The following is a 20343-nucleotide window of genomic DNA, read 5'->3' as shown; positions in this document are numbered from 1 at the left end:
GATATTGCGTATGATGTGAGATAGTAATTGTAATTCGGTTTATAGTTCTGTTTGCGTACATAATAGTCAATTACTGTAGTCATTTGAATTTAAGCGACAATTATATATCCTGGAAGTCATGTGTCAACTTCAATATGAGTTACTGTTTTAATGGATCCTAAATATATTAACAGATGTCAATAAAACAGTATATAAAATATTGCAAAACTATTGCAATTTTCTTTAGTTGTAAATTTTTTTAATTTGAAAATTAATAATTCAAAAAATATGTTCTTATTCTAAAATAATGTGACATTACACATGTTATATAACTAAAAAAAAATTAAATATATTATATTTACTTATAAAATAATAGGACATACAACGCCGCTTAAATCAATTTTATAAGAAGTCTATGCTACTTTTCTTTTAGAGTTTTATTCAAATTCAATAAACACTCGCTTCAACTTTACTCGGAAAGAAAGTTGGAGTGCTTTTGAAATAGCAATAAAATTATATTTTTATAATATATATTTTAATTTGTGTTTTATTTAACTGTAACAAATTGTGCTCATTTATAACCCTAAAAGAAAAGTAGCTTTAGCTGTGTTTCTATTTTTTCGTCAATAAAACCATCATTAACGTCGGCTATAAAGATGTAAAAATTGTATCATTATGTTCGATAATTATAAATATTTCTGTTATGTCAAATTAAATTAAAATTGTTAAAATACAGTAAAATACAACATGTATTTTTTACATTTGGTATATTTTACTGTATTCCATGTAATATAAATGATAATTTTTATTTATTTATTCTTTTTTCCGAAGCATGACGCAACTAATTTACTTCTGATTGATATTTTTGAGGCCTTCCCTAGGTTTTCTTCCATGAGTAATACATTTCCAAGGGTCGATTGACACGCCAGAATTTATCATTCACTTGTCGTAATGTTTGCGAGCCACTTAGTACCACAAGCTGTCCGGTTGAAGGCATGATGTAGATACAGAAGTTTAATAATCTATCTGATTCTGATAGTTCGGTATCCAAATCTAATGTCAGTCGCATTGCCAAATATTTACTTAAATGGTCCACTGTAAGAATAAATAATCACCTGTTACTGAAAAATTTTACTTTCCGCTTTCTAATTTAATATGTATTTATATTTATAATAATTGCAGATATTTTTCTTTAAATACGTTTTTGTAAAATATCTCACCTGTGGCATTTGCTGTTGTTTTTATGTAACGAATACTATTCTCCTTTAATGCTTTAATTAAAGAATTGTCACCTGCCATCTCTGTAGGATGTGGTTTAAAAACCAATTCAATTTCATTAATCAATAAAGGTTCACTAGGACCTTCACCTTCCGTGTCAACCATCGAATCACCGCCACCAGTCTCAGCCTCTGCACTAGAGGAATCATTTTCAGAATTTTGAAGGCTCTTCTGCCGCTTCGACGGTTTCGGTATTTGATTTGCAGGATTTGGCGATGGTGTGGTGGAATTTCTAGAAGTTGTTCCTACATGAACACAAAAAATAAGTTAATACAATTATTATAATCTCGGTGAAAACTATGAGATGATTTATAGATTAATAAAACAACATTGATACTTAAAAAATGAATCATACCTCCACTGTTCAAAGGTCCTGTTGCACTTTGAGAGGAATCACTTTGATTTGCCAGATTTGTAGATGGATTTGGTGTCGTAGGTGCACTAATATTTGGTGTATTGTTGTAGGATGTGTTGCTTGCATTTTCAGATTCATTGGCATTCTTTCTAGAACGCTGAGGACGATTCTGACTCTGTAGTTTAATACCTTCTGTGATAGAGTTCACGAGCGCAGCCTGCGAATGCGACTTGTTCAGCTTAGCCAAAACTCGTTCCTGATGAGCCTCATACTCATCTCTGCTTGGATAAATCTTTGATATCAACAAATCAAAGTTTGGGTCTGGTCTGAGAGATCTCTTGGAAACCAATTTCTTCCTGCAAGTAGGGCATTCCTGTTGAAAATAATCAGTTTGTTACAAAGAGCATGAAGTTCCTTTACATTTCGGTACAAAATGAATAAAACTATTTCGAGAGAAGTATTTACTGACAATATTTCTATCTGAATTTTATACACGTGTCTTTTTTATTCGTTCAATATTCTTAGCAAGAGCTGTGCTTTTAACAAAGACATTTCAAGCGTGAAACAAGCGTGAAACGTGAAAAATGATTTGCAGATAAGCTGCATCGCGCAAAGAATAATCATTACGTTTCGTAAATAAAAATTTGTCGCTGTGTCGAGCGCATACTTTGTTACCGCTCCGCAAAGCCGTGATAATACAGTCGGAGCAGAAACGGTGGAGGCACTCCTTGGTGGTCATGGTCTTTTTTAGCATGTCCAGACAAATGGGGCACATGAGCTCGCTATGGAGGCTCCGCGGGCTGACAGCGATCTCCGTGTTGTCGGTGATCGCGTCCTGCGGAGTGCGATGCAGCTCGTAGAGCGACAATTCCCATGTTTTGTTGAGGCCGACCTGTTCCGCGGAAGCCATCTTGAATTACACGCGGCCCATACGATTTACGTCTGTGAATGTGGTTATGTGTACCAAACAATTCTGTACGCCACGCAACGCCTCCTTCTCACGACAGCAAACCAGATGGTACTAATGCTGAAACGGAAACGAAAGTGGAGTGGAGGTACGCGCTTCGCGGGTTCTGCTACTTTTGCGCACGCGTGCACGCAACTGTCTGAACATTCCCATCGACACTCGATACATCTGTTCGACTTCAATATAAAAACAAAAGTTATAAAAACTCAAAAAGAATGTGAACATTATTTTTTAAAACTAATTAATAAAACATATTTAAATTGCACCTAAACATTTTTTCATTTTATCTAAATACAATAAATAACTTAAATATATAAAACCGTACTAATCTAACTTGTAACTTCATATTTTAATCAAATTAAAACTTAAGAAATAACCCCATTCTTATTTATTTATTAATTTTTCTATATAAATTTGCATTTAAGCGTAAAGATTGTTATCGATACGAGGTCTGTAATCATATTATCAGTGACTCACGCAGTAGGTACGTATCCAGTGAAATTCTTTGCGACTTTCTACAGTCGACTGTAATCTTTCAACGAAACAGTACATACGTTTCGACATACGATTCAATACCATAGTTCGTTAACGGCATAATAATTAAACATTCGCAAAATAAATTACAAAAAGTAAAAAAGTTGATTTTAATACCAGCAGTATAATCAAGTTCAGTGCAACATCGCAATAAATATACCAATATGCTGTACATCATCTTATCGGTGATTGTGGGTGCACTAAGCTTCTATTATTTCTTTTTCAAGAATTCAAATTATTTTAAGAAACATGGGATACCATATATTCGACCGTTACCAATATTGGGGAACACGGGATCATCGTTCTTACATCTTCAATCGATGGCTGAGATCATCAAAAACATTTACGATCTGCAGCCTAAAGCCAAATACGTTGGCATATACGACATGCTCCAACCAATTGTAATGATTCGCGATCCAGAGTTAATTAAATCTATCGCGCTCAAGCACTTCGATATATTTTCGGACCGTAAAACTTTTGTCGTGGACGAGAAAATAGATCCGCTGTTCGGTAAGAATCTTTTTGCCCTTCAAGGAGAGAAGTGGCGGCAGGTACGATCTCTATTAAGCCCGGCTTTTACATCGAGCAAGATGAAAGCCATGTTTAAATTAATGTCGGATTATGGTGCCGATTTCAGTAATTATTTGATGCATTTACCGCCGGGACAGAGAACGTTGCATATGAAAGACATTTTTACTAGATATACGAACGACGTGATCGCTACCTGCGCCTTTGGTATCAACGTTGACTCCATGAGAGAACCAGATAACGAGTTCTATGTAAATGGCAGAGAAGCAACCAGCGTTAACGTTGCTACCTTCACTAGGTTTTATATAGCTAAAATCTTGCCTTGGCTCGCACGATTATTAAATATAAAAATTGTACGTGAAAAGATAGCGAAATACTTTCGAAATCTTATACAAACTACTATAAAAACGAGAGACGACAAAGGTATCGTTCGACCCGACATGCTGCAGTTGATGATGGAAAATAGAGGTAAAGAGGGAAAGGTAGAATTGTCTGCCGACGATATGGTAGCGCAGGCATTCATCTTCTTTTTCGGCGGCTTTGAATCTACGTCGATGTTAATGTGTTTTGCCACTTATGAAATTGCGGTGAACGAAGATGTACAGAAAAAACTTCAGAGCGAGATCGATCAAATTTTAGAGGAGACGAATGGTCAAATAACTTACGAAGCGATTAATAATACAGAATATTTAGATGCCGTGATAAACGAAGCTCTGAGAAAATATCCGATTGCTTTAATAACAGATAGATGTTGTACGAAAGACTTCGAACTGGAACCAACGTTACCGGGTACCAAACCATTCACTATAAAGGCAGGAAGTACTGTTTGGATACCGATTCATGCCCTTCACTATGATACTAAATATTTCGAGAATCCCGAAAAATTTGATCCCTCCCGGTTTCTTGGCGAACAGAAAAAACGTAATCTCAACTCCGGAACTTATCTCCCGTTTGGTCTTGGTCCCAGGATGTGCATAGGTAACAGATTCGCTTTACTAGAGATGAAAGCTCTACTCTTTCATCTTCTGGCTCGTTGCGATTTAAAAATCTGCGAGAAGACGCCAATTCCACTAAAACTCGCTAAAGTAGGCTTCGGTATGAGGATTGAAAATGACTTCTGTCTAAGAGTGGTACCACGAAGTAATATGCATCACACTCTTGCATCTAACCTTGCTAATAGAACAAATACACCGGGTGCCAGTATCCTGAGAGGATGGATGCACACTAAATTAGAAAAGAAAAAAAAAAAATACATCGGTGCCAGTATTTTGAGAGGATTATTGCACACTAAATTAGAAGAGATAAAAAAAAAAACAAATACACCGTAAGAAATTTTTTTTATTTTATGATTTCTCAAAAATTCTACATAAATAACATTTAAATATAATAAATATATTTTTATGTTTTTACTAACACTTATGACATTATATGTTTTTTTTATTTTATTTTAGATAAACTGAAAATGTCCACATCTTTCCTAAACTATTTAACAGACAAATAATTTCTACATTTTTATCTGTTTTGTAAAAAAATACTTTTGTCATGAGAAATAAGAATTAAACGAACAAAAACATTATTAAAAATAATTTAAATCAACCTTTACATTAAAAATTAAACCTCTATGCATTATGTATAAATGTACTCCGTAAAATATATTATATTTTCTAACTAAATGTTACGTTCTACTTGGTTTCATTGCATCAAGTTGTGAAATGACAGATTTTAACACTAAACAAAGTCATTACAACATATTACGCAATAAATATCTTGATTCTTATAAGAGAAAGATTAATCCTAGTAGCAAGTCATCATTAAAGCTCACGCATAAAACACAATACTCATTTAATTTGTCAAAAATTTAATAATACTAAAATAAAAAAAATTAAAAAATGTTATTCTTATCTTTTTTACAAATTCGCATTTAATTTCCTAGACAATTTTTAAAACGGTAATAAGTAGCTGTGCTTTCTACAAATATGAATTTCGATCTGCACAATTAAAACATTTTTGTCAAGAGAATCTAATGCAGTTCAGTGATTTCTTCTTAAAATTGCTCAATTAATGTCAGCGACACGATGTATGAATTTGAAAATGTTATGTAAGTGATGAAACTAACTGACCGGTCGTTACACGTGATTATCTAAATTTATCATACGTTATCACGCGTTATAACAACAGAGATATGACAAATGATGATTTGATGATACCGTAATTGCAATCAATTTTTCAGACTATGCTTGCGTAAGCTAGGTGATAACGATATTAATGTCTGGAACACCGCGTTGCTGCAGTAGTCTATCGTGGCCTTTCAACAAAACACAACGTATACTAAATTGTGATATTAATTTTACCACCAGTCAGAAATCGCTATCAATTCAACGTATTCAAGAAGTAAAATTCTGAAAAGTACACGAGATAATTTCGATAGCAACGCAATATCAACATGATGTTTATCGCTTTATCGGTGATTGTGGGTGCGCTAGGCATTTATTATTTTCTCTTTAAAAATCTGAATTATTTTAAAAAACATGAGATACCATATATACAACCAGTCCCGGGATTGGGGAATATGGGACCGTCGTTTATACGTCAGAAATCAATGGCCGAAATTATTAAGAACATTTACGATCTGCAGCCCGAAGCCAAATACGTTGGCATATATAACATGCTCCAACCAGTTGTATTGATTCGCGATCCCGAGCTTATTAAATCTGTCATGTTGAAGCACTTCGATATATTTCCCGAACGTAACAGTTTTGTTGTTGATGAAAAAGTGGAGCCGTTATTCGGCAAAAATCTTTTCTCTTTGCACGGAGAGAAGTGGCGGCAGGTACGATCTATGCTGAGCCCAGCCTTCACGTCTAGCAAAATGAAAACGATGTTTAAGCTGATGTCGGATTACGGTGCCGTGTTTACCAGTTATTTGGTGAACCTACCGCCGGAAGAAAAAGTGATACAAATGAAAGACATTTTTACTAGGTACACAAGCGACGTGATCGCTACTTGCGCCTTTGGTATCAACGTTGATTCCATGAGAGATCCAGAAAACGAATTCTATATATATGGCAAGGAAGCAACCAACTTTAACTCCGTTGCATTTACAAGGTTTTATATTGGTAAGGTCATGCCTTGGGTCGCACGATTATTTAATATAAAAGTTGTACGTGGAAAAATAACGAAATACTTTCGAAATCTTATACAAACTACTATAAAAACGAGAGACGACCAAGGCATCGTTCGCCCCGACATGCTGCAGTTGATGATGGAAAATAGAAATAAAGAAGGAAAGATAGAATTGTCTATCGACGATATGGTAGCTCAGGCATTCGTCTTTTTCTTCGGCGGCTTCGACACTACGTCGACGTTAATGTGTTTTGCTACTCACGAGATTGCGGTGAACGAAGATGTACAGGAAAAACTTCAGAGCGAGATCGATCGAATTTTAGAAGAGACGAATGGTCAAGTAACTTACGAGGCGATAAATAGTACGGAATATTTAGATGCCGTGATTAACGAGGCTCTGAGAAAGTATCCGGTTGCTATAGTAATGGACAGATATTGCACGAAAGACTTTGAGCTGCCGCCAACGTTACCGGGCACCAAACCATTCACTTTGAAGGCGGGGAGTACTGTTTGGATACCGATTTACGGGCTTCACTATGATTCAAAATATTTCGAGGATCCGGAAAAGTTTGACCCCTCGCGGTTTCTTGGCGAACAGAAAAAACGTAATCTCAATTGTGGAGCTTATCTCCCGTTTGGTCTGGGACCCAGAATGTGCATAGGTAACAGGTTCGCTTTACTAGAGACGAAAGTTCTAATTTTTCATCTTCTGGCTCGTTGCGATTTAAAAATCTGCGAGAAGACCCCAATGCCACTAAAGCTCGCTAAAGACGGCTTCAACATGAAGGCTGAAGGAGGCTTCTGGTTGAGAGTGGTGCCACGAAAAAATATGCATCACTCTCTCTTGTAAATAGTCGTGCCAATGGAAGAAGTTAAATGTAAAATATTTTTAATAATGAAATATTAAAATTAAATAAAATTTGTATAAATAATATTTATTTCCATGTTAATTAAGGAAATGTTGAAGTGACGTTATAAATAATCATTGTTTAAATTTCAGATAAGATAAGAAACAATGGCAGGACGAGAAGCACGAAGATTTTCCCCCTCGATTATTTTGCAAAAAATGATACTTGCATATAAAAATAGAATATCAAATAATACCGACGCAAAAAAAGTCTGTATTAAAGATTAACATCTTATCTCTGTCTTCTTTAATTTATTATTATCTTTTAATGTGATTCAAACAACAGAAAAAATAACCGCATAAGAGAGATTAATAGATTAATATTATTCAGCATTTTTATTATCAATGTCATTAATTGTTGTTTTGTAATAGATAATTGCACAATTATTATCATCGAAACGGCCACTTGAAATTTCTCCCTGTAGATTATTTTGTGCAAAAATTAAATTTTTATTGAGATAAATGTGCGTATTATATGACAAAGCCTTCAATTAAAAACAGCTTAAACATACGTTTATATAAAAAAAAAAATTTATGTTTTGTCATTTCTAAATCTACACGTCTATAATAATAAAATCTACATAACTCTGAATGCTCTTTAACGCTTTACGTCTTTTACGTTTAAAATGTTGTACAATATCGTGCAAAGTTATTGCACTACGTTACGCAACTGATATCTCTACGTATATAAGATAAAAATTAATCGTCTTAGTATCAGTCGCTTGTCATTGCTTGTGCGTACAACATCGTATTGAAAAAAAATTGTTGACATTACAATAAGATTATTAAAACAATAGCTTTATTTTTAATTTCAAAGCTGAGTTTAATCGCATAGACATTTGTCAATATGATATACTTGATCGCTTTATTAGTGATAATAAGCACTTTGGTTCTATATTACCTTCTCTTCAAGGATTTTGATTTTTTCAAGAAGCATGGCATACCGTGTGCACGACCCGTGCCGTTGTTGGGAAACATGGGCCCGATACTTTTACGTAGGAAATCCATTGCCGATGTCGTAAAGACGACGTACGACTTGCATCCGGACGCTAAATATGTCGGCATGTACGATCTAACTAAGCCGCTCATCGTGCTACGCGATCCCGAGCTGATCAAGACTATCACGCTAAAGCATTTCGACATGTTCATGGATCACCGTCGTTTTATCGACGAGACGCAGGATCCGTTCTTCGGGAAGAATCTCGTCGCTCTTCGCGGCGAGAAGTGGCGAGAGACGCGAGCTATATTGAGCCCGGCCTTCACGACCAGCAAGATGAAAAATATGTTCAAGCTGATGTCGGATTACGGAATCGAGTTTAGTAATTACCTGGCGCAATTACCACCGGAGAAGAGGACGATAAACACGAAAGACGTTTTCACGAGGTATACGAACGACGTGATCGCCACCTGCGCCTTCGGCGTCAACGTCGACTCGATGAGAGATCCGGAGAACAAATTTTACGTGTACGGCAAGGAAGTGACTGTATTCAGCGCCGCGCAGTTTTTAAGATTTTACATATTCAGGACCTTACCCTGGCTGGCGCGGATATTGAAACTGAAACTCCTTCCCGAGAAGAACGCGAATTTCTTTCGGGATCTTATAAAGACCACGATAAAAACCAGAGAGGAGAAAGGCATCGTCCGGCCGGACATGCTGCAGCTAATGATGGAGAGCAGAGGTAAAGACGGCAAGACGGATTTGACTATCGACGACATGGTAGCGCAAGCGTTCACTTTCTTTTTCGGCGGCTTCGACAGCAGCTCGACGCTAATGTGTTTCGCCGCTCATGAGATCGCAGTTAATCGGGATGTGCAGGAGCGACTTCAAAATGAAATCGATCAGGTTTTAGAAGCGAATAATGGTGAGGCGCCTTACGAGGCGGTTAACGGTATGGAATATCTCGACGCGGTAATCAGCGAGACCTTACGCGTGTACCCGAACGGTTTGGCATTAGACAGATTGTGCGTGGAGGATTACGAGTTACCGCCGGCATTGCCGGGAATGAAGCCGCTTAATATAAAAAAGGGACAGGGCATGTGGATACCGGTTTATGGGCTTCATCACGATCCTAAGTATTTCGAGGACCCGGAAAAGTTTGATCCCGAGCGGTTTCTCGGCGAGAGGAAGAAGAACACTCTCAACTGCGGGGCCTACCTTCCCTTCGGCCTTGGTCCCAGAATGTGCATAGGAAATAGATTCGCACTGATGGAAACGAAAATTCTAATGGTTCATTTGCTCTCGCGTTGCGAATTGATGGTCTGCGAGAAGACCCCGTTACCGCTCAAGATGGGCACAGACGGCTTCAATATAACGCCTAAAGGAGGCTTCTGGCTAAGCGTCGTGCCGAGAAAAAATGTGCATCACACTATTCGCGATTAATAATGGAACATATTTAACTTAAGAAAGTTTTATGTTTCTTTTAATTACGCTCTGAAATTAATAGACGTAATATTGAAATAAATAGATAAATTATTTTAAACAAAATTATTTAAACAAAATATAAAAAAGATATTTAACGCGGTTCATAATCTTAATTACTTTCAAAAAAAAAAAAAATAATAATAATAATAATATAATAATTGTCAGCAGTACAGTAGCTAAATTATATATGAGCAAAAATATATGCATAATGGTATAAATAATATAACGGTATATAATTCCATGTAAGATGGGCGTAGGCTGGACCATTACTATGCACTATTAGATGCATCTTCTCTTCAAGATCGACTGGAGATCCATTCGCGAGTAGATCTAACGCGGCAAACTGGACCGACAAGACCCTCGTCTTTTTCTATTGACCCTAACTGTAAGAGATTGTAATTGCGGCTGTCCATGCGAAGGGGAAGGTATCATCGCTCATTTCTAATGTCCCATTTCTACTCCTCACAGTGCTTTTCACATCGCGAATCAATTTTTATAACGCGAGATCTCATTTTCAACAATGACGAAAGTAAATTATCATTTCGTATTAATAAAAAATGATGATGGTTATTTATTCCAATTTCTGCGACATTACTACAATAATAATATATAATTTTTATAATACTATGTCACAAATCTATTTTTCTTTTCTCGTAACATCTTTGCACTTTCTCGATGTATTAATTTGTTCGAAAAGCATATTAGAAAGCAACGATAGGTATATCTTATTTCAAAATTAATCATTACTGTCCAGGAATCGCTCATTATAATTAAGTCGTTTCCGTACCGTTAACTGTCTTCTTAATTGAAAAAGGAATTAATAATTACCTATCTGAATTTTATTGAATGGGCATGAAACGAGCATTGATTACGTGCGTGAAGGAACAATCAATGTTCTTTCATGATTGTAGGTCGTGCTATCATCGATTTGCAGGGCGATGTCTCGTCCCACTTAACGACGATGTCGCTCCGACAACTTTTTAAGAGTGCTTAATTAGTTGCCTACGGCAAAACGCGACATATCGGTCATTCTCCCTCCGATATTCCGTTCCGGTAACTGTTTAATAATACCTATATATCACAGGAAAATTCCTACTTTCAGTAATAACCCTCTTTCCTCTTTTTTTCTTACTTAAAAATACTTGTCGGAAGAGAGATCTAGTTGTCTATATCTTTTTTTTTTTTTTTTTTAATTAAAAAAAAACAAAATGCAAAAAATTCCTTTCAAATTATTCTTCTTATTACGTTTTATATTCAGAAATTAAGTATGTAGAAGAAAAAATGAAGCATGTACACGCAGGATGTATTAATATACATATAATTTATGTATGTTTTTATGTGGAAAAATTTTTACCGGTTATGTGTAGCTGCTTTGCTCGCGAGAGACGTCTCTTGATATATCTGTCTACATCGGCGTCACGGTTCTCGCGAGATGGGCACGATAGCGGCGAGTAAATGTAAAATCAGAGATGGTTAGCTTATACGACGCGTAATTTACACCGCGGGATATAACTTTCGCTTGAAATCCGTAATGCAACATTAGATGACTTAAGCAAGATCATTTAATTAATATAATATCACGACCTCTCGCACGCACGCGTTCCGGCTTTAATCGATGAGATAAGTATTACAAACAAATACGTTAAATTTTTGTAACAATTAAAAAAAGAAAAAAAAAAAAATTGAATGACATATACCCTTTCTTATCTTTCTCACCTCAGTCTTTTTCTTCGTTAATTTTGCAATATGATTTATAGCGCACGAAAGATCTCCCGTTACGTTTCATTGACCTGGTTCTCGGGCGTTTAAAAACGTGAAAAACGGGAACCGGGCTACAACAGCGATAAGTTTTCCGGTAGGCAGTTTTCCCGCGGAAGAATCTTGCGTAATACACAACCGCAGGTTCGTATACCTGTTCAGAAAAGTATCGTGATACAAAACCGCGTTCGCATGGATATTACCGGTATTATAATACGTTTTGCATTCCTTTTTCGATCGCCTCTCACGGAATCACGGTTCTGTTTTATGTGAGGTCTTGCCAGCCGCGATGCCAGATAGCCACGTGCATAAATTAATTCTTTGTTATGCACAGTATAATTTCAAGGCGAAACGCTTGCGCCTGCAATTTCTGCATCGCGTTGTATTTGCGGTTTTCTGTATCGCTCGCGCAAGAAGCGGTTCAGAGAGATGCTGGTGAGATAGATTAGATGGATTTTATGTTTCAGTAGCAAAACTTTTTCAATCGCCTGCTGTTCCCAGATTATTTTACAGCCCGAGTTTCGTTAAGCAGCAGTATGTAAAGTGTCTTTGCAGGTGTGATTAGAAATATTTTTACCATTTTCTTAAATATGCACAAGGTGACGACTAATCAATCACTCTTGTTGGGTGTAAATTCAATTAAAAAAAATTAATTTATTAATTTTTCTATTATATTGATATATATATAATTTTTTTTTTTTCAAGTAAAAACGTTAAAAGACGGATTCCTCGGCAGTTTCTCAAAAAAGAGAAAATAAAGTTATTCGCAATGGTTTACGCGGCTAACTCCGTTCCTCTCCGCGACGATCAGTTCAGTTGGACGTCGATAATTATCATTTCTTTCGTTTTACTTCCCCGTTCCCGACATTGCACAAGCATCCGGAAGTAGCGGCGTTCTTGCCGCTTGATACATGGTTACACGTATCCGCTCAGCCCAGGTCAAGCGTGAATCTAACCCACTGGTATTACTGCCGGATCTTATCCCAAGAAATCATTCTAGATTTTACTTTTAAAGGCAGATGGCTGGCCGGAACTGCCACCGAAATACGATATTAATGACTCAATGAGTACCCCGCGTTTCCCATTAATATCCGGAATCGTACTACGTGAGATACATTTTATTAAACTCAGATAGTCCGCCACGTACATTTTTCAATTTCTCTTTCTCTATCTCTCGTATCTCTCTATCTATCTACCTCCTGAAGTCGAAAATAACATTTACGGCGCGCCGCGGGTTCAACGAATAACGATTTCACGTGATCTCTACAAGCTCGTGAACATTCTCACGGCAGAACCCTGCGACTCGAAGGAATCGGCTGAAAGGCCGCGTGCACCGCGCAGCATATTTAGTTAGTTGTCAAGTGTAATTGAAGCCGACGTAATCGACGCTCGCTGAGGTGGCAATAAATTTAATTGAATTTATCGACGCCAGCAAAAACGGTTCGCGCGAGCATCGCGTCGCGCACGATATGAGAATCGTTACGGAATCAGGTCTTATCTCTCATTACCATATTCTTCACGGTACTTCCTTATTCTCGACGTTGCACGGGCACCCGGAAGCAACGTCGTCTTTTATGGAGTGATACACGAGCACAGACACCTATCTCGGGTCAAACCGCGAGCCCGACACCATCCTCGAGATCTTATTTTCTCCGCGTGGAAAAAGGGGGAAAAAGTAAAAGAAAAAACGATGCGGGAAAGAGTCGCGGGGGCCGCGGGATAAAAGTTCTAACGTAGCCTTCGGCCGTGGGATTTGTCAACTTTTCAGCCGCGAGATGAAAAGCAACGATAAAACCTGCTCGACCCGTTGGGAAATTTACGTCACCTATTAGTGGACGTCCGTTTACGTCTTAACCGAAAAGTCTAATGCAAAATACGGCACGCGGTCGAGCGACAGCGGCATATTAAGACTGATGGTCCACAATTATGCACAAATTAGATAATAATTACACGTCGAGGAGATCAATATGTAAACGCGACGTTAATTTTTTTTTTCCTCTTTCTTTTTTTTTTTTTTTTAACGTCGGAGAAGAAGACTCTGACTTTCGATAACGTTTTCTGAACGAAGCCTTTCGGCTCTCTCTCGTAATTGTCACCGCGTTGCGCTTAAAATTGTAACTTAAAATAGTAAATAAAAAATTTTATTTTCTAAATCCTTGGCGAGGACATTTCCCGCGAGCCCCATGATATTTTTCATTAACGGTCGCGCGATTACAAACCATAAGAATGGCGTTTCTTGTGGGTTCTGTCCGCAGCGGTACTTGATTACCTTTCCTTCGAGAAGTCTTACTAGAGCCTGTAATGAGCTGACCTAGTAAGATCAGCACCGTGAGAAGATAAAATACGCTATTTATGTGCATATTCAAAATTTCTGGAACGGCAGATAAATTGTATTTATTTTACGGTGACTTAACTTGGGTCGACCCAGCTATACTTTGCCCGAAGCGCAATCATTACAGTTCCCTTTTAAATATAAATTTATGCCAATCTAATTGAATGTTACACATTTCATATCTTATTATTATCATATTTATGTTAACAACTCATGCGGGCGGGATTAAAATAAATTATTAGTCCGTTAAGGAATTAAAATGCTTTCTTTAAGCGCGTAAACTCTTGAAATAAAATGTGAAATTTTTATTTTACGCGTTACGGAAAAACGCGGTGATAATATGGGTGTTTCGAGCTTACCAAAACATTCGTTTCTACGAGAGAACCGTTTATTTCCGTTCCACATAACAAGGAATTGTGATATACGTTGCGTGTCACGTTACGCCCAACGTTTCTCGTTAGTTCTTAATCGAAATCGCATCCTTCGATCTCCCGTCATACCACGTGTCATTATGTACTCATCCAAATTGCGCCAATTAACCATTGCTAGAACAAATTTCGCTTTTTGCCACGGAGAAAGGGTCCAGTACCTTCCATTACGTGCAGTCAAGCTTGAATTTAAAAAATCAACATCGGCATGCCCGCCGAAGATAAAATGAAGATAAAACAAAGATTTCTAAAGATAGAATCAACATTTCTGCACGTTCGACTTACGCCGTACGGAAAGAAAAAAAATTAATAACCTTCCCACCGGATCTACGTTAACATTTGCAGTTGGACAAATTCACAGTGACCGGCGACGAAGATTTAAAGTGATCTTCAACGATCCGCGTTTACGTTTCTAAATTACGACGGCTTTGCGTAATCGACTGGAGACTTTGGGCGCGACAGGCCGCCGCAGGAATGCGTAAAGCCAACAATAAGATACCGTGTCCTAAATCGGGAGTCGGCGTTCACCGAAGGCGATTGAACCTGACCTAGTGAAGGCGGGGTGCCCCCTCTGGGTTCCCGGTGGGTATTCGGGGAAGTGGACGGGCCCCACGATACCCCGGAACGCCGTAGGTCGCGACTTGACCCACAGTCTGAGAAACTGTGCGACGGTCTTTCCTCCCCTCGTCGGCCTCGTCCAGGCAGCCGGGAAACCGCGGGTTTATGACGCGCCGTGGCGTGCCGCGGTCGTGGAAGAGAAGACAAGACGAGAGGACTCGCGCCGGAGAGGCGGCCGAGAGGAGGCGACGTGCACACGTGCACCTCGGGGCATTCACGGGTTGGCAGTCGGCTCTCGAGAGCCGCCCGGTGAATGCCATACTCGCGGCTCTGAAACGGCGCGTTTTTCCCGACCTCTCGATACCCGGCTGCACCCAGGATTCGTGTCTAGTGGCCGCGCAAAGAAAATGAAAAAAAAGGCAAATTTCGCGCCGAGGGAGGATATTATCTGAAGAGGGGAATCTCTCTCCCACGAAAGAGTAGAGAAGCGGGATGGGGAGGGAAAGTGTCGGGATTTTTTTTAACTGACAGTTTACGGTGGTTGTAATTTACGGGATTGAACGTTCGCGCGAGATGGTGGGACGAGAGGGATAAAAAAAAAATATGGAAAGATAGTGCGGGGACAATGCCGAGTGTGAATTTTTAGCAAATCTCTTTGATAGCAACTTCGCGTTACATTGTAACGCGGTGGTCTACTAGTCGGTGTTAAAATTGATGCCACGAGGATAAATGAGTAAATATCAGAGAAAGAGAGAAAGAGAAAAGTGGAGAGAAATAAGCGAGAGAGCTCGGAATTATCTGCGCGTGGAAAACTTAAAATTGTTCTTTGTTCCACTCTTCTTGCACAAGAATGTTACTGAACGCAACGGTTGCACTAATAGCTTCGTCCCACGAGTTTATAATGCCGCACACGGATGTGAGTAGAGTGCTCCGTAATCGTTTAAATATTCTTAAAACAATAAAGCGTTATGATGTCACTATGCTAGTGAAACGCGAATTAAATTTACATTAAATTTTAATTTTTTTTTTTTTTTTTTACAAGCCTTAATATTTTCGTTATCTTCGATATTAATATTTTATTGTAATGTACATTTCTCGTGCTGTTTCCCCCGATTTTAATACATCACCAAGTTCTGCGATAAAAAATAGTTTTTCAGTGACACACTTTCTTGACAAATCCGACTCGACTTATTAGCATAGCGATACGTTACAAGAATAATTCACAATACGTAAAACGAAACCGGACGGTATCGAAATATATTTGAATGTAGGTTCAGGCTCGAGGCAGCTAAAGTATCTGCATTTGCATAAACAATTCTGGCAATTGTTTATTGGATTATAAAATAAGCGGGTGTACTAGAATTCATCGAAGGTTAATCCGCATATTAAACGACGGGTCAAGTTCGCGGTTGAAAGGCACGTGTTAACTAACGACTGCCCGCAGATTGATTTACGAACGAATAATGGAAGGAAGATAAATCGCTGTCGCACTTAGCGGACACGTCGGCGAGTCACTCGAAATAATCGTGGAGGTTTCGTTACGCTGGGCAAATAAAAAAGAAGAAAAAAGGCGGTGACGATCACAATCGTTTGATCTCGAAGATAAGCGCGGTGAAATATTTCGAAATACCTTGAACGAGAACCGCGGTTTCTTAGAGCGACGCGGTTAGCGAGCATCACGCGCGGCGAACAAACGTGAGAATTTCTGAGGCATTTCAGTGACAGTGACACTAATGACACATCCGCAATCAGAAGAACTAGTTGTTACCCGGCGCACGGTCACGTATATATGTAAGCGATCTTACGATCATGGGAAAGCGCGAGTACTGATTGCATATCGCGAGCTTAAAACGAATTAACTTGACGAAAGCGGAAGTACCGCGAGTAAAATTATATACAATATAAAAAAAAAATATTAAAATAATACCACGGGCGAAACGGTGATATAGTAAAACGATATTCGGCGAGTGGAACTTATAAGCGATACGTAAAGAAATGGATAAGGTTTAAAAAAAAAAAAAAAAAAAACGAGACACAAGATTGGAAAAAAAAAAAGAAACGCCGATTAGGGTAATTTTGAAAGAAACGCGCTCAGCTTTATAGGCGTTCATTTTAAAGCGGAAGATGTACATCCATCATAAAACGTTCCCACGCGAGTGTCGTCGTAGTATAATTTACAGACGTAGGTACTGCGGGACGAGATCTTAATAAAGCCGCGTCGTAAAATTGCGTTTTAATTCCCCTCCTCCCCCTCGCTGTATTTAAAGAAGCGCGGTGCCTAGCGTTTCATTTCGTAAATGATACTTTCGAGTTTCTTACCTCGACCCGTAATTACGCAAGTGTAAACACAATCGTAGAAGCAATGTCGAATAATGGGGCAATATGCGAGACTGCACGTTTGCGATTTAACGGTCGTTCGTAATGAATATACAATTGGAGCAGGAAGCGAAGGCAGAAACTGACGCGAGGGAGATAAAATGCATTCGAAATTCGCGATGCCGCATAAACATTTATAAGAGGAACATATTAACCGAGTCATTTAGAGGAGCAAAAATTAAGCTAGAGATATATTTATATGGGAGATAATTAAATTGACATAACTGTGTCAATGTAATACAGTAATTTTCACGCGATAAATAAGCATCACGGTCGCATTTTTTACATCTACATAATTAAGAAAAAAAAAAAGTAGAAATCTGTAAAAAAGCAGTCGGCTATTAAAAAAAAAAAAAAAAAAAATTTATTAGCATATTTAATATTCTCGCGGTACCAAGTAAGCCAAAGGAGGGAATCGATCGACATCGCGGAAAGTCGAACAACAATCAAATCTCTACATTAATTTTTTTTTAAACAGACATCCCGAATAATGATTATTTCAAATCTGCTTGAGAATAAATGACACAGTGAAAGTGTTAAAATCGAGTAACGAATAAATTACAAATTTTGCGCCCTACGAAGACTAGCCTTTCGACATGCAGCACCGTCCGGAAAAGAAAACATAAGCTGCTGGTTAAGCTGTTACACGACTGACTTGAAGGCCAGGGTCGTGGCACACGGGACTCGTGCAGCTCAGAATCTCACGGTCCCGATGGCCGGTCATGCGATCTTTGCGCGATCCTTGTGATACAACGTGGAAAAAGTATCTCTCGAAACGACGACGCGCGATAAATTCGCCCTGAGCGTGTCGGACGACGGAAAAGTGTATCAGGTACGTGGAAATTGAAAAGTTCTTACGTGCGCCATCGACTTTGAAAGATAAACATGTAACTCGAAGTGGAAAAAACTCACGATCACGCGAGTGTTCTATGTGCGTGTTGAAAAAGCGATGCGATGGAATAAATTTATATTTCCATTAAATCGCGTCTCTGGCTTAATCTCGCGTGCCTATGTTGCAAATGTAAATCGTTGAAAGTGACGCGATAAATACGCAACGATGGGGAACACGAGATCGCAACCCTGTGGACGAGGCAAATCACTCTATCTGTTCTACCTAATTCATCGAACGTGGAACGTCGTCGTTGATCATCGAAGGGATCAAGATCGTTGCGACGACACCGATGGGGAATCTGACTTATCGTCGAAATGCAGCACCTGCAACGCTTACGATTACCGACAAGACAGTCTACTCTTCGAAAGGTAAGATGGCGAATTCATGTCGATGCAGTACCAACACTAATTATTCTCAATCACGGTCGATAATATAAATTTCATTATAACATAAATTTTTATAACGTAGTATACTTTAATATAATTAATTAATTATCAATAATTGTTGAGGAATTATTAGAAATACTCGAAATAAATGTTTATAATTATCAGATATAAATTCCATTAATTTAATTAAACTAATAACATTAAACTAATAACAAAGCTAATTGCTTAATTATTAATATACAGCATATAAAGCAGAATTAATTTTGTTGAACTGTCATAAATTTTATATTATTTTATTTTATTTCTGCATGTTACAAAATTAAAAGTATAAATTGCATATCTTTTCTTACTTTAATGTAATATAAAAAAAAAAAAATATATATATATATACAATATATTCCAACATTCCTTTTTTTATTCTTAAAAATAGTAAATGATAAAAGTACTATTAATGGAATTTATAATTTATAGACAAAAGTATTTTCTAATAATTAAACTCAATTTATTTTCGCAAAATTATACCCTCGGCACAGAGATAATTATTTATACGTTTAGGAAACGTATCTTAAATGTGTATAAACCACCTAGTTCTAAAATAATCTGGAATAATTATACTTTGAGTATTGAAAACGAGAGACATTTCCAACGCGTCCAACTTTTTTTTCTTTTTTTTTTTTCTTTAAATTATAAACATTTCTTTAACCGAATAAAACGCTTTATGAACTTTCATATCCGTGAAAACTGCTAATTTTTGTCGCGCGTGTATCCGATATGAAATTATCCGTAGAAACCGTTCCATCTTATATCAAGCGTTTCACCTAGATAATTCTAGTTTCAATGTTAGACGCATCCTGTGAAACAGCGTCGCATTTATATCGGTGTGCCACGCACACTTTAGGTCTACTTTAAAGTATATCTACAAGTCGCATCGACCATCTTTAGGTTACAATTTAAATAAATTTTATAATCCATACTCCCCGGAACGATGGAGAGATCGACGGGATATTTGTAGGTTGCACGAGACGTTATACTAGACGGAAATAATGCGTAGTGATATGTACTTATCATTCGTACTCAGGAAAGGTTTCGCTCCTACTTGGTTCTACCATGGCAGATTAATTAATCCCAGCTTTCGCATCCTCGTCAAGAATATATCCGCGTTGCGACAAGCGGCTCGTGATCCTCGTAGCCGCGCATGATGTATCGCGAGATAAGCGACCGCTTGGAAGCTTACTTTCGTCCACTCTATTTCACTGTCTTGCTGTCGGCACTACAAATCACCGTTCAACTGTTTCAATTTGAAGAGCGTTATTGGCACTAACTGTAGATTAATGACACTTAACCGGCATGTTTATGAAAATTGTAACACCTGTAGCGGCGCGCGGGTGGTGCACTGTGCAGTGCTGCCATCAAGTAAATTTGGTACGCGGTCGTTGCGTGCAGGTGGCGTAACTGTATGGGCGGTAAGCGCCAAGATCGTGCCGCGGGCCGGCCGGCCGTTGCCCGCCATCTGCGTCGGT

The 20343-nt window shown here is 38.1% G+C and overlaps 5 protein-coding genes across 6 annotated transcripts in view; 4 read left to right on the top strand and 1 right to left on the bottom strand.

Moving 5' to 3' along the window:
- Positions 1-303: 303 nt before the first annotated feature.
- Positions 304-20109, bottom strand: Sce (E3 ubiquitin-protein ligase Sce). Of its 2 annotated transcripts, none has more exons than XM_070666136.1 (5): positions 19898-20109; positions 2280-2639; positions 1613-1985; positions 1200-1502; positions 304-1074 (listed from the first exon to the last, which is right to left on the bottom strand). In XM_070666136.1, exons 2-5 carry the CDS (start codon positions 2520-2522, stop codon positions 857-859), a joined length of 1137 nt encoding a protein of 378 aa, XP_070522237.1. In that variant the 5' UTR covers positions 2523-2639; positions 19898-20109; the 3' UTR covers positions 304-856. The 2 variants fall into 2 exon arrangements, with proteins under 2 accessions (XP_070522237.1, XP_070522238.1); XM_070666137.1 differs by having other exon boundaries at positions 19885-19903.
- LOC139108100 (cytochrome P450 9e2-like) lies at positions 2996-5227 on the top strand. Its single transcript, XM_070666129.1, has 2 exons — positions 2996-4965; positions 5093-5227. The coding sequence occupies exons 1-2, from the start codon at positions 3278-3280 to the stop codon at positions 5094-5096; spliced, it is 1692 nt and encodes a 563-aa protein (XP_070522230.1). The 5' UTR covers positions 2996-3277; the 3' UTR covers positions 5097-5227.
- On the top strand, positions 5631-7906 carry LOC139108102 (cytochrome P450 9e2-like). The gene is made up of 2 exons (XM_070666131.1): positions 5631-7642; positions 7765-7906. Exon 1 carries the CDS (start codon positions 6085-6087, stop codon positions 7612-7614), a length of 1530 nt encoding a protein of 509 aa, XP_070522232.1. The 5' UTR covers positions 5631-6084; the 3' UTR covers positions 7615-7642; positions 7765-7906.
- LOC139108101 (cytochrome P450 9e2-like) lies at positions 8372-11785 on the top strand. The gene has a single exon (XM_070666130.1). It carries the CDS (start codon positions 8519-8521, stop codon positions 10049-10051), a length of 1533 nt encoding a protein of 510 aa, XP_070522231.1. The 5' UTR covers positions 8372-8518; the 3' UTR covers positions 10052-11785.
- Positions 15420-20343, top strand: part of Mwh (multiple wing hairs) — a 35043-nt gene continuing 30119 nt past the window's right edge. Inside the window, exons 1-2 of the mRNA XM_070666113.1 lie at positions 15420-15902; positions 18024-18805. Of these exons, the coding sequence (XP_070522214.1) occupies positions 18603-18805 (203 nt within the window). The 5' untranslated portion in view covers positions 15420-15902; positions 18024-18602. The remainder of the gene's footprint in view (positions 15903-18023; positions 18806-20343) is intronic.

The sequence above is a fragment of the Cardiocondyla obscurior genome, linkage group LG14 (assembly GCF_019399895.1).
Source record: "Cardiocondyla obscurior isolate alpha-2009 linkage group LG14, Cobs3.1, whole genome shotgun sequence".
Lineage (NCBI taxonomy): Eukaryota > Metazoa > Arthropoda > Insecta > Hymenoptera > Formicidae > Cardiocondyla > Cardiocondyla obscurior.
Note: the sequence above shows the minus strand (reverse complement) of the source record. Positions and strands in the feature narration are given on the sequence as shown.

Bases quoted from the DNA above. Each gene is read 5' to 3' on its own strand.
- LOC139108101 (XM_070666130.1), top strand. From the start codon at position 8,519: ATGATATACTTGATCGCTTTATTAGTGATAATAAGCACTTTGGTTCTA.
- LOC139108102 (XM_070666131.1), top strand. From the start codon at position 6,085: ATGATGTTTATCGCTTTATCGGTGATTGTGGGTGCGCTAGGCATTTAT.
- Sce (XM_070666136.1), bottom strand. From the start codon at position 2,522: ATGGCTTCCGCGGAACAGGTCGGCCTCAACAAAACATGGGAATTGTCG. The intron at 1,503-1,612 runs GTATGATTCATT...GTGTTCATGTAG, and splicing joins AGGACCTTTGAACAGTGGAG to GAACAACTTCTAGAAATTCC. The intron at 1,075-1,199 runs GTGAGATATTTT...TTATTCTTACAG, and splicing joins AACAACAGCAAATGCCACAG to TGGACCATTTAAGTAAATAT.
- LOC139108100 (XM_070666129.1), top strand. From the start codon at position 3,278: ATGCTGTACATCATCTTATCGGTGATTGTGGGTGCACTAAGCTTCTAT.